Genomic DNA, 13136 nt, shown 5'->3' on the forward strand with positions numbered 1-13136 from the left:
AGGTAATGGGATATGAATGAGAGGATGAAAGAGGAGCACCAAGCAAGCAGCATTGATGCCACCATTACTCCCCAGTTTAATACCTTGGGGAGGTTGGATTGGACTGGAGGAGCTCAGCTCGGCTCTCGCAAGGACAGCCTGTGCGGTGCGGTGTGGCCTTTTTTGGATTGCAGAAGAGAAGGGTGGCTTCAGAGTTCAGATTCAGAGTGACACAGACATGAGGCTTCCTTTCAGTAAAATCTTGGAAATTGCTAAAATGTATATTTGATCAGTAATGATGAACAATCCATTAGCTCATGTTTTCTCCATAAATAAAAGTGGTATTAGCAAAAGTTGTGTTTTGTTGACATACTAAAAAACTCTTACCACAGACTAAAAAAATGCAGGCTAGAACAATAGTATTCCCTTCGTCCCATAATATAAGACGTTTTTTTTTACACTACACTGCATTATGGAACGGAAAGAGTAGGTAGTACTCCCTCCGTCCCAAAATAAGTGCCTTAAGCTTAGTATAAATTTATACTAGAGCTAGTATAAAGTTGAGACAGTTATTTTGGGACAGAGGGAGTAGTATTTAATTGTAATATCACTGACCGAATACGCAGCGTTTGCGGGTTTGAAGTTTGAATCTTTGATAAAAATTCTCTGTTTGAGGGCAGGATCATTCTGGGGCAGACCCCTTGAGGCCCAAGGAGGCTCCAAGTAGACGATGGTGCCGAATAAGTTGCATGTATCCCGTGGAAGTTTTGTCAGTACAGTTGTTCCTTTGCCTTGCCCTGATGAGTGGTGACCAGCAAACAAGGAGTAGATGGCAACAGAAACAGGGGAGAAAAAGAAAGAAAATAGTTGGCCTCTCCAGCCACCCATGTTGTGCTGTGCCACCCCCACACCCCTCCCAGGTCCCCATTGCCCTCCCCCTCCTTCACCAAAGCACAGCACGGCACATACATGGCGATGGTGTGTGTGGAGATGGGCTACAGCTACAAAAGAAAAGAGGAAAAAAGAAGAAGCTGAAAAGGAAAAGAGCTCCTCCAAAAGAAAGCAACCAAGCAGGCAGAGGCAGACCTCCCCCCTCCCAATTCAACACAGGATTCACTCACCAGCTGGGTGTTCCTTTTCCTTCCTCTCCTCTCCCCTCCCCTCCTTCCCAGCAGAGAGAGCAGGCAGGCAGTGGTGGTGCCCCCCCCCGGTCCTCCATTTCCTCGCTCTGATCCAACCCTTTCGCTCAAAGCCCCCGGCTTTTGCCGATTGTTTGGTCACTTCAAGAATCTCGGAATATGTTCTTGCTCCTCTGATCCATTCGTCCCTCCTTCAAGCCAAGCCAAGCCCAGGCTCCTGTCGTTCTTTCTTCCTCCGGCGGCATTTCGCTGCGGCGGGGCTCGCCGCAAGGAAGGGATTCTGGCGGCCTGGTCTCTGCCGTGATTGGGATCCAATTTTGGGGGCAGGTTCGTCGTCCTGTGGAGAGAGGTTGCTTTGTTGGCGGGACAGGGATTTGGGATGCTTTCTCGGGTTCTTGAAGTCGGGGAGGCTCTCTGACGCCGTTCCCGGGGGGCAATTCCGCGTGATTTTCTGCGGAATTTGCGTCGATTCGGGGGCCGCTGAGCTCGGTTCTTGATCCGCGGGCTCCATGGGTCTCTGTCACGGGAAGCCCTCGCGAATCCCGGAGGCCGAGGCGGAGGAGGACCCGCGCGCGGCCTCCTCCGGCGCCCGCGATGCCACCGCCGCCGCTGCCGCCGCCTCGCCGGCGCAGGCACCCGCGGCGAAGCCGGGCACGCCCAAGCAGCCCAAGTTCCCCTTCTACCTGCCGAGCCCGCTCCCGGCGTCGAGCTACAAGGGCGGCTCGCCGGCCAACTCGAGCGTCGCGTCCACCCCCGCGCGCGGCGGGTTCAAGCGGCCCTTCCCGCCGCCGTCGCCGGCCAAGCACATCCGCGCGCTCCTGGCGCGGCGGCACGGCTCCGTCAAGCCCAACGAGGCGTCCATCCCCGAGGGCGGCGAGCCGGAGCTGGGCCTCGACAAGGGCTTCGGCTTCTCCAAGCACTTCTTCGCCAAGTACGAGCTCGGCGAGGAGGTCGGCCGCGGCCACTTCGGCTACACCTGCGCCGCCAAGGCCAAGAAGGGCGAGCACAAGGGCCAGGACGTCGCCGTCAAGGTCATCCCCAAGGCCAAGGTCCGACACTCCTCCTCTCGCCATTGCCACGCCCTCTCGTTCTCGACTTGCTTGCAGAAATGCATCTGCCATTCAGTCTCTTGCCGCCGTCCATGTTCGGTTGCATACCCTGCATTTTACCACCTCTTTTTCTACGCGTGATTCGGTATCAGCATGTCCGTCTGAATGATGCTGTCTCTGCTCATTTTGTCGTCAAGATCCGTCTTTTAGATTCATCTCGAGTTCTCCAGGTGTTGACCAAGACTTGCATTTCGTCGATTAGGCATTTTTTTTCTGCTTGAGATTTGGAAAATCGGATCCGTTGAGCTCGTGTTGCATATGTGCTAGTCCTATCAACGACTACTAATTATTCGTTAGAGCGTCGCTTGGTTCAACCATTGCTTGGCGAAAAGCAACCCAATCTTTCCTTTCAGCTCCCGGGGCGCTCGTGAGTCGTGACTGTTGGTGGGAGGGAGAACGACCTCGCCCTTGCCGGTACGGCAAAGCTCGCCGCCACCCCGCGGCATTCATTCATGGCGATGGAGCCTGGTGGAGCTCATCTATCCGGACGTGGACAAGCCCCTGTGCATTCATTCATTGGCCGGCTTAAGTTAACATCATGGTCATGGTGGATTGGTGGTGGCGAGTGGAGATGGTCACCGAGCTCCCCATGTCAATGTCTTCCACCCTTCTCATCTTCTCTCCCCACCTTCCGTGGCATGCTCATGGCAGCCTCTCGGCTAGATCTGCAGGCCAAAAGTGATACTTCAATTCTGTTTAAAGAGCTTTGCTCATTATGCGCCTCCCTGCAATCGTATGAGGTGCCATTTAATTTGGCCCCTGTAGAGCCTCAGCCTGCCCAGTGCTTTTATGAGCAGAGCTGGCAATCTTCCTGTTGTACATGCGTGGCCAGCCACAGCCACTCACATTCCATGTGCATGTGCTTGTGCTCTGCCAATCGCAGCAATGCTGTTTTTCTTCTTCTTTTCTTGATCGATTCTTTCTGGAGAAGATGAGCTCACTGGCATTAACAGGAAGCAAACTAAGTCTTTTGATTACTGTAAATTTTCTCCTTTTAGGATTTCGTCTGCAGTTTTGGCATGGTTCGTTTCATTGTAAAATAAATGGTTTGCGGTTGCGCTTATGCCAGCAAGAGGCATTTTATTCCTTGTTGGTGTCTATAATTGATCACTTATTGCTTGTCTAGTGCACTGCTGTACAACGTTGGGCTCAACAGTATCTGGTTGTTGGATAGGCCACAAAGGCAAAGGTGTCATAATTTGTGTTTCGAGATCTACGTACGTTGCCTGTCTAAGTGTAAGTAGGACGAATGAGCTTCTTTTGGTTGACTTTGTGCTTGTCACTGTTTTAGTTGCACGATCTTACCAGTAATATACTAAGTTCACCGTATCGACTTTGTCTGTTATGACTCTGTTTGCTTGTTTTTAGTCATTTACATACTTGTTAGCTGTTTATTCCAAAATCGTACAGATTCATATTGAAGGTTTTCTGGTCTCACCAAATGGCGTGTGTTAGTTGTTTAGTGCAAACAGTACACATTATATTAAGGTTAAAGCTGTTTTCTAGTCTCACCAAATGACGTGTGTGGGCAGATGACAACAGCTATTGCAATTGAAGATGTCAGAAGAGAAGTGAGGATATTGAGCTCTCTGACAGGCCACAGCAACCTAGTGCAGTTCTACGATGCTTTTGAAGACGAAGACAATGTGTATATAGTTATGGAGTAAGTGCACATTTCTTTCATACATAGGGTCCTTTTCAGTTCTGTCTTCATATGTTGTTGCAATGCATGAGATTCTTGTTCTTGTCTGTATTAGAAGGTTTAAATCATTCATAAGATCCTTTGCAGTTCTGTCTTCGTATGTTGTTGCAACGCATGAGATTCTTTTTCTTGTCTGTATTAGAAGGTTTAAATCATACTAGTTTGTCAAAGTATGATCATTTGCTCTCAAAATTTACCATGCATATCAAATGGTGCTTACTGTAACTTCGGTCACTTATCATGTTTGTTTCTTTTCAGATTGTGTAAAGGAGGTGAACTACTTGATAAGATATTGGCGAGGTACAATCCTACCAGTTTTCACAAATTGGAACAATTCTTATGATTAAATCTGCTTGGGGTTCTAATGATAACTAATTTCTTGTTTGCAGAGGTGGAAAGTATTCCGAAGAGGATGCAAAGGTTGTTATGCTGCAAATTTTGAGTGTAGTATCATTTTGCCATCTTCAAGGCGTTGTTCATCGGGATCTGAAACCAGAGGTTGGTTTGTTTTCACACAGTTAGCATCTAATATTAGTTCATTGCATTGTCTTTTAGTTACTATTATCAACCTGGGAGTTTCTTAATGCCATACCATATTTTTCTTTGATTGTTGTTACTTTATATTTTATCCAGAGTACTTCTGTTCTTTCAGCAGATGCAATACAAAGCTTTTGCAATGACTAAATACATTTGTGTTTCCTTTTCCCAGAATTTTCTATTCTCATCGAAGGAGGAAAACTCACCCTTGAAGGTCATAGACTTTGGTTTGTCTGACTTTGTAAAGCCAGGTTAGTCTAACATATTTCCATTCAGATTTTTGTTTAACATTTTGTTTTTACTACATTTAAATGTGACTGTATTGTGACACACCACAATTGTTACATCTTCAGATGAAAGACTCAATGACATTGTTGGAAGTGCGTATTATGTTGCTCCTGAGGTGCTTCATCGATCTTATGGCACTGAGGGAGATATGTGGAGCATTGGAGTAATTGCCTACATTTTGCTTTGCGGGAGCCGACCTTTCTGGGCACGAACAGAATCTGGAATATTCCGAGCTGTCCTTAAGGCAGAACCAAGTTTTGATGAGGCCCCATGGCCTACTCTCTCTGCTGAAGCCAAAGACTTCGTAAAAAGGTTGCTTAATAAGGATTACCGCAAGAGGATGACTGCCTCACAAGCTCTCAGTAAGAACTATATTTGTTTGGCACTGCTGTACAGTAATGTCCTCCTTAGGAAGACTATCCTTCTGCAGAATGATGCTTAACTGTTTACTTGTGCAATGGTACCTGCAGGTCACCCATGGATCCGAGATGCACAACAAGTGAAGATTCCTTTAGATATGATAATCTACAAGCTTATCAGAGCTTATATCAGTTCATCTTCATTGCGGAAGTCTGCTTTGAGGGTATACACTATGCACTTGAAACAGACTTAAGAAAACAAAACGTATAGGATTCTATGCATATTATTTGTTGCAAATTTGTTCTTCAATATGCAATCCATAATTTATTTTCTTTCCCACATTTTTTTTGCATTGAGTACTTGAGATACCTAAGGTCGCTGTTATATAAATATATTAGTCTGTACAGTATTAGTCTGTACAGTTAGTTTCATACCATTATGTCCTGTGGCCATGTCTTACGGATGTCCATTTATTTCGCAGGCCCTAGCTAAGACATTGACAGCGAATCAACTCTTCTATCTGAAAGAGCAGTTTGAATTGCTGGGTCCAAATAAGAGTGGTTATATCTCCTTGCAAAATTTGAAATCGGTTAGTAATATTACATTCGTTATTCAGTCTAATTTACAGCATGCAGTTGCTGAAAATGGAAAATGGAACTTGCAGGCTCTGGTGAAGAATTCCACGGACGCAATGAAGGATTCCAGGGTTATCGACTTTGTTAACACGGTAAGCCTTCTCCAGATCTTGAGCTGTATGATTTGTTAGACTGGGACGCCCACTTACCTGCCAAGATGGTGTACCAGGTATGCACCCTTCAGTACAGAAAGTTGGATTTCGAAGAATTTGCGGCCTCTGCCATCAGCGTATATCAGATGGAAGCCCTGGAGACCTGGGAACAGCACGCTCGGCGCGCATACGAGCTGTTCGACAAGGAGGGCAACCGGCCTATCGTGATCGAAGAACTTGCGTCGGTACGAGTCTGAACTGTACCCTGAACATTTTACGCATGATCACTTGACATTTTCACTGATTTCCGTCGTGTCTGTGGTCCATCAGGAACTTGGCCTTGGCCCGTCGGTGCCCCTCCACGTCGTCCTCCAGGACTGGATCAGGCACGCCGACGGGAAGCTGAGCTTCCTCGGGTTCATAAAGCTCTTGCACGGAGTCTCTTCCCGGTCGATCCCGAAAGCCTGAGGCGCAAAACAAGCATTATTATTCTTGCATCAATTCAAACCTAGGAGATGACTGATGGCTAAGCCACCGCCAATCTCTCGCTGGTGTCTGTGTGCGTGGACGACGACTGTTTGAGGTGGCTGGAGGAGGATGACGATGGCTTGCGACCGACCGGGATGGAAGAGAAGTCAGCCAACAGTCTTTGTGTAAGAGGTAATAAGATGAAAAGAAGGTTGTTGCTTGATGGTTATGACTACTGCAGTAGTAGCTACTAGTGCTTGCTTTGTACCCCCCCTCCCCCCTGTGCCACGTGGATTGATGATGGTGTTGTATTAAGCTGCTGTGTAGACGGATGTATGTACAGATGAGGATAGGAACAGAAGAATATGAATTGAAAGGGCTTAGCTGTTGTTGTTATGGCTTGGAGTACTTTTGGTTGTCTGAAATAAGGTGTTTGTGGTGGAGATCTCCTCTTGTGCTGTGCCGAGAGAAGCCCTGGTTACAAAGTTTTTTGATTTTGTTTTGGGGGGTTAGTGGTTAGGGTCTTGATTGTGGATGTGTTTTTGTTATGCAAGTAATGGTTGTTATGTGCATCTGATGCAAGTAATGATTCTCTTGCCTATACCAACTGACGGATGCATGCATGCTTCAGTTAGGCAGTAGTTTTCTTCTTTTTTTTTTGGTGTGCTTGTGTGTTTCTTCTCGTGTTTCAGAAGGCTCCTTGAAAAACAAACTGTAAATTACTAGTGTGGTATGAACATAAAAGGCCATGAAAATAAATAAGGGACCGGGGTTGCCTAGAAAGATCCGGAAGAGGCATCAGATGTTGCGACGAGGCAGTATAAAATTGCAAGGATTCAGTAGTTGTATGTACGTAACTTTTTTTTTTGCCAGAGAAAATTTCAACCCGTTCATCAATCATGGCAGCACAGAGAATGCTAGAGGTATCAAAAATTACAACCGCATGCTGAATGTTTTCTTGAAGGAGTAGAGTAGGGAAGATTAGAGTAGAGGAGTGCACTAAAAGCTGGCATCATGTACTTTGTTCAGAGAGATCTCTCAGGCAGTGGCGGCGCTAGGAGTCGGACCTAGTGATGTCAAGGCCATATACTCGTGCATAGGATATTAGTATTTGTAGGTGAACTACAGTTAATCACAAGCTAATTAGTGCAGCTAACCACAATTTTGAAAAGCGGATTAGTTTCTAGTGCCTGTCGACTCGTGCTTCCGTTGCATCCCGTGCTCTGATTTTATAAAACTGAGCTGTCGCGAGTTTAAGCCAAACCTCATTCAAAACCATGCAACAACGGCATTTTTTGAGGAAGGAAAAAAATTATAACATGGAGATGCGGGGTATCGATCCCCGTACCTCTCGCATGCTAAGCGAGCGCTCTACCATCTGAGCTACATCCCCGTTGCGTCTGGACGATTTCTATTACGGCTGATAATGGCGCTCCGTGAATCCTCTTCGGCTAGAGATCATTAACATCATTGAGGGAGCGGACTCAAATATGACACGACGGGGATCACATTCGGCCCCTGTATAATGACCACTCGCTACCTCTCTGCACACGGTCCTCAAAAGAGAGGAGCAGCTAGTGCCGCGCGGATCACTAACACCAACTTTCGTCTGTGTTCGATGAATCTTACAGTTAAACTCATTTTTGTTGTTGCTCACAAAATCGCACATTGATCTTGCACGTCCATTTAACCCGGATGTATTGCCTATATCCAACCCTCAACCCCCACAGTTTAGGATGTGTTTGGTTGCTTGCATTAGGCCTAGTGAAAAGACCTCGATGACGCCTAGAGGGGGGATAGGCTATTTAAAAAGCTTCTTCGAATTTGATTTAAACCTAATGCGGAAACAAACTAAGAGGATCCTTTTCAAGCACAAATCCTAAATGCAATAGGCACCGCAACGTGTATCAACAACACGATCTACCAAAATGAACACAATACAGTTACTAACAAGCACAAGCAAGTTACACAAACTTACTTGAGTTATATCACACGACAATTAAGCGAACGACACAAGATACTAGATCACACTATAGCACACGATATATCAAAAGCTGCAAGCGTGAATGTGTGGATATAGAGGGTATGCTTCAACGATTAATCTTGTACAAAAAAATAGCCAATACAATATAATAAGCACAAACAATATGCAATGTATGTATGCTCAAGTAACACAAGTAAACCACAAGTAAGGAGTTAGGGTTAAGGATAACCAAGGTCACTGAGACGAAGATGTATCCCGATGTTCACTTCCTTGGAGGGAAGCTAGTCACCGTTAGAGAGGTGGATGTTACCACGAAGGCTCACCCTATTCTCCCTTTGAGATAACACCACGAAGGCGTTTCTCAACCACTAGTGGTAAGCCTTTGAGGTGGCTTCCAAACCCTCACAAACTTTTCCGGGGGGTAATCACATGGATTGATTCCTCTCCGAAGAACTCCTACCGTCTAGGAGTCTCCAACCTCCAAGAGTAACAAGATCACGGAAAATGCTTAAAACTTGCTCAAATCTCAAATAGACGATCTATCTTTTGATTGGACCAACTCTCAAAGGGGCTCACAAATGCTCTTGGGATCTAAGATTTGGTGTGAGCAAATGTGTGTGAGGTAGAAATATGTTCTTATGAGGATATGGTTGTGTTAGACACCCTCTCACGAAGTGGGAGGGGGGGTATATATAGTGGGGAGAGTAAAACAGCCGTTGGGGTCACTTAAGTCTCACAGTGGTCGGACATCCGACAGTTCTCGGATGTCCGGACGCCCACAAGGAGTCGGACGTCCGACAGGGGTCGGTCGTCCGAGGGATGTATATATATCTGGAACCACTGTGTAGTCGAACAGGGACCAGACGTCCGGAGGAAGCCGGAAGTCCGAGTTATTCGACTCAACTTTCTCTGGTGCAAGGTTCCGGATTTCTGAAGGAGGTCGAACGTCCGGCCCTCGGACATCCGGAGGAAGCCGGAAGTCCGAGTTATTCGACTCAACTTTCTCTGGTGCAAGGTTCCGGATTTCCGAAGGAGGTCGGACGTCCGGCCCTCGGACGTCCAGAGGAAGCCGGAAGTCCGAGTTATTTGACTCAAATATCTCTCGTGCAAGGTTCCGGATTTTCGAAGGAGGTCGGACGTCCGGCCCTCGGACGACCGGAGGAGGCCGGAAGTCCGAGTTATTTGACTCAAGTTTCTCTGGTATAAGATTCCGGATTTCCGAAGTGGTCGGGCGTCCGACCCTCGGACGTCCGGAGGAAGCCGGATGTCCGAGGCATTTATTCTATTTCAGATAACAGCAGAGCAGTGGAGATGTGGTATGAGCAGAACAGTAGAGATGTAGTTTGAGCAAGTTCATCGCAAAACCTGTGATCCCCTCTTAATAGTGCGGGATCCCTAAAGACTCAAGAATTATAAAAGGGTACCGATGATCCATACTCGAGTGTATACTTTTATTCGCTGATCATCACTCCGCACCACTAACGTCAAAGGAACTGATACCTTTGAGTTAGCCCTTTCACTTGAGCTTGATGTTGTTGTTCCTTTTTGGCTCAAGTTGAAAGCACGAAATGATGAAGTATTCAAGTAGCTCTCCCATACACAATGTGGAAAGCCTAGCTTATGTATTCATCTTCATTTGTCCACCATGTGAACATCCACACGAATCAAGCATGTAGTGCTCAGGAATGCTTATCTTGATCTTGTCCTTGTTAGCACATGAGCTTGTCCTTATCAACACACGATCATTAACAATATCTTAAAAGGGGATTAGTGATTAGTTATCTATATGTGTGTTGTCAGCAACACCAAAACACGATTAAGGGCATGACTGCACTTTCAATCTCCCCCTTTTTGGTAGTTGATGACAACATACATATAGCTCTCAAAAATAGTAATAAACATGTGTGGCTTAGGAGAGATTTGTTACGATGCTTATGAAGCTCCCCCTGATTATATGCATAGTAAAATAGGTAAGTGCGGGAGCTCCTCCTTAATGTGTGCATTGAAGATAATAGCATGATATAAGATTACACCATAATAGTTCAACAATACATAGCATATCATAAGAATCAATAATTCATAGCATATCATATGAATCAAGGCATATCATATGAATCAATAGGATAGCATAAAACTCATCATCATATGACACAACGATAATATCATGATATCTCATCACCACATGATAGTTCAACAATACATCATCCATAAGTGATGGCATAGCACATCATCCATAAGTATCGTTACATGATGACACATCATTAAGTTTGACATAATACATCATACCATACATTATGAGAGAAACTAAAATCGAAACTAAGATAAGATAATGTCCTCCCCCTTTGGCATCAAGGACCAAAAAGGAGGGAAACCCGGCAATGCTACCACATACTCAAATATCACCCTCATCAATATCATCATCAGCAGGCATCATCCTCATCATCCTCATCCTCAGGTAAGCCACTGCCACCAGCCTCGTCAAGAAAATCAGCCCACTCAGGACCAGTTGGGAAGCCAAAGTCAGAAGGAGGAGCAGCAGGAAGAGCCTCATCGTCACTCACATCAAGAGCGCCCAAGTCTCTCAGACGAGCCTTGAGGGCATTCTTGGAGGAGACGAGGTGAGAAACCACATCATGAGTTTTACCGCACTGGAAAGAGAAGGCGTTCATCATGGCAGAATGTGCCTTGCCAATGAATTTGGCAAAGCGACCAAGAGGAGCTGAGCTGGATGAAGGGGTTGCTGACTGGGCAGCAGTGCGGCGAGTGGAGGTGGATGGGGTTTTCTTGGGAGCATAGTTATCCGCCATGTGAGCAGGAATGACCCACTTGTGATCCATGTGTGTGGGAGCAACAGTGAATTCAGCAACATGGTCAATAAAAGCCTGGATGAAGGGGGCATGAGGGAAGGCTCGCTTGTATTGAAGACTAGCGAGCCAAATCTCATGCTAGAGAAAGTGAGGCACATTAATCTTGCGCTTGGGGGACTCGTGTAAATGTGACATGATGTCAATGCAGTAGCCGCTGCAAGATCCCCTATCACCCATCTTGGGATAGATGGTGCGGATAAGACACTGAAAAATGATAAAGTAGGGAGAGCGCCAGATGGATACTTGATTAAGATCCTTCATCCGTTCGTCTGCATCAAGTTCACGAAGAGGTTTGAGGAGAAGCCCACACGCCTCAATGGGCTTATGTGCATGGTTAGGATCATTCTTATGGATTTTAAAACCGGAGTCGGGGAAACCAAGTGCGGCAACAAACTCATCATAAGAGGCTGTGAACTCAACATCACAAGTCATCCAGCTAACAGTGTTGTTCGAGCCAAAGAAACATGTGGCATAAAATTGATGAATAGCAGCACTGTTAAAGTCGCACCAAAAAGCAAAGGGGGCAGCGAGCCCCGATGAATCAATGAGCTCAATGGCACCCGTGTATTTCGCCGGGTGCGTGCGAATATGCTCAAGATCAATATAGTGATGGACAAAGAGACCCTTAGTAACAATGACAGTAGTAAAGATGTCCGCTTGGACATTTGTGCGGAAACGTGAGTCCATAGAGTCACGTACAACAGAAAATTGGTCAACATCGCGGCGGAATGTGAAGTAGGAAGACTTAGGAACCGTGGTGAAGTCCTTGACTTCACGACCTAAAGTAGGAGGAGGTTCAAGAGAGATGCGACGAGCTTCACCTTCGGGCTGTTCAGGAGGAGGTGGTGGCATATATGAGGGCCTGCGAGTCCCAGGCTTCGGCATAGTCTTGCGAACGGCGGGCTGTTCAGCACGTTCCTCAGCTTCAAGCTCATCCTCAAAGTCAGAGCCATCAGACGAGGAGTGGAGCTGTGGAGGAGGACGCCGGGCGACCCGTTTGAAGGGACGGCGTGGTGGTGCATCGAAGTCATCCGACCCCGTGCCAGGAGGGGCACGAGCGGATGAGCCAGCAGAGTTCTTCCGGGCAGTGTGCTTACTCTTGGGCATGATGGAACAAGGCCTACACGATTGGAAACCCAATGGGGAACAGTCACGGTCAAACCACATGAACGAACACATGAATTTGTGAGAAAGGGGAACCAATCGCGAGTGAGACCGAGAGGATACCTGCAGATCGAGAGTGGAGAGGAAAGGGAGGACGGATCCCGCGGAGGAGATCAGCCAGATCGCGGGGCAGGGCCCCTGGTGGCGGCGCGGTCGAGCTCCTCTGGCGCTGGCGGCGGTGGCTGTGGTGGCGGCTGGGAGAAAAGGAGGCGCGTGGGGGCTAGGGCAAGGCCCAGCCCGCGCCCCCCTATTTATAGAGCTCCCGATGTGTCGGACGTACGACGGGCGTCGGACGTCTGGAGTTTGTTTAGCCGTCGGACGACCGACATCTGCCGGACGTCTGGAGTGTGTTTAGCCATCGGACGTCCGAGACTTGTCGGACGACCGAGAGAGAAGTAGGCAGAGGCAAATTCTGGGATTTGGATGATGAGGTGATAAGGAGTATTCTCGCATGTGTAGCAACCAAAGGCCTCTCAACAAACATATTTTGGACATGGTATGATGTAAATCTTCCAATTCAATTACTATGATAAGTGTGGGTCCAAAATACGGTCAAACACATGAGTGCATAGAATCATGCACAAGTTATCCTATTATAAGAGCAAGGCACATGACACAAGGGCCATGGCACAAATTTGTCTCATTCATATGACCATGAAGTGCTAAGAGAACACCAACACTAAGCATTTCATCAGTGTGATTGACAAGGACATGCAGGAAATTACAAAGTGGAAAAAGTATTATGTTCATGCCATGATGCAACCTACACACGGTTGACTCTAATGTTATACATGCATGAAGTAAATACTTGT

At 46.8% G+C, this 13136-nt stretch overlaps 1 protein-coding gene and 1 non-coding gene across 2 annotated transcripts; one reads left to right on the forward strand and one right to left on the reverse strand.

Annotated features, from left to right (window-relative positions):
* The first annotated feature begins 850 nt into the window (after positions 1-850).
* Positions 851-6705, forward strand: LOC123425067 (calcium/calmodulin-dependent serine/threonine-protein kinase 1). Its single transcript, XM_045108736.1, has 11 exons — positions 851-2167; positions 3760-3890; positions 4188-4229; positions 4319-4427; positions 4639-4717; positions 4820-5116; positions 5225-5337; positions 5596-5703; positions 5779-5841; positions 5919-6086; positions 6172-6705. Exons 1-11 carry the CDS (start codon positions 1628-1630, stop codon positions 6307-6309), a joined length of 1788 nt encoding a protein of 595 aa, XP_044964671.1. The 5' UTR covers positions 851-1627; the 3' UTR covers positions 6310-6705.
* A 924-nt stretch (positions 6706-7629) lies between these two features.
* Positions 7630-7702, reverse strand: TRNAA-AGC. Its single transcript has one exon. It is a non-coding gene; the product is annotated as a tRNA-Ala (tRNA).
* Positions 7703-13136: the final 5434 nt, after the last annotated feature.

The sequence above is a fragment of the Hordeum vulgare genome, chromosome 2H, assembly GCF_904849725.1.
Source record: "Hordeum vulgare subsp. vulgare chromosome 2H, MorexV3_pseudomolecules_assembly, whole genome shotgun sequence".
Classification (NCBI taxonomy): Eukaryota; Viridiplantae; Streptophyta; class Magnoliopsida; order Poales; family Poaceae; genus Hordeum; species Hordeum vulgare.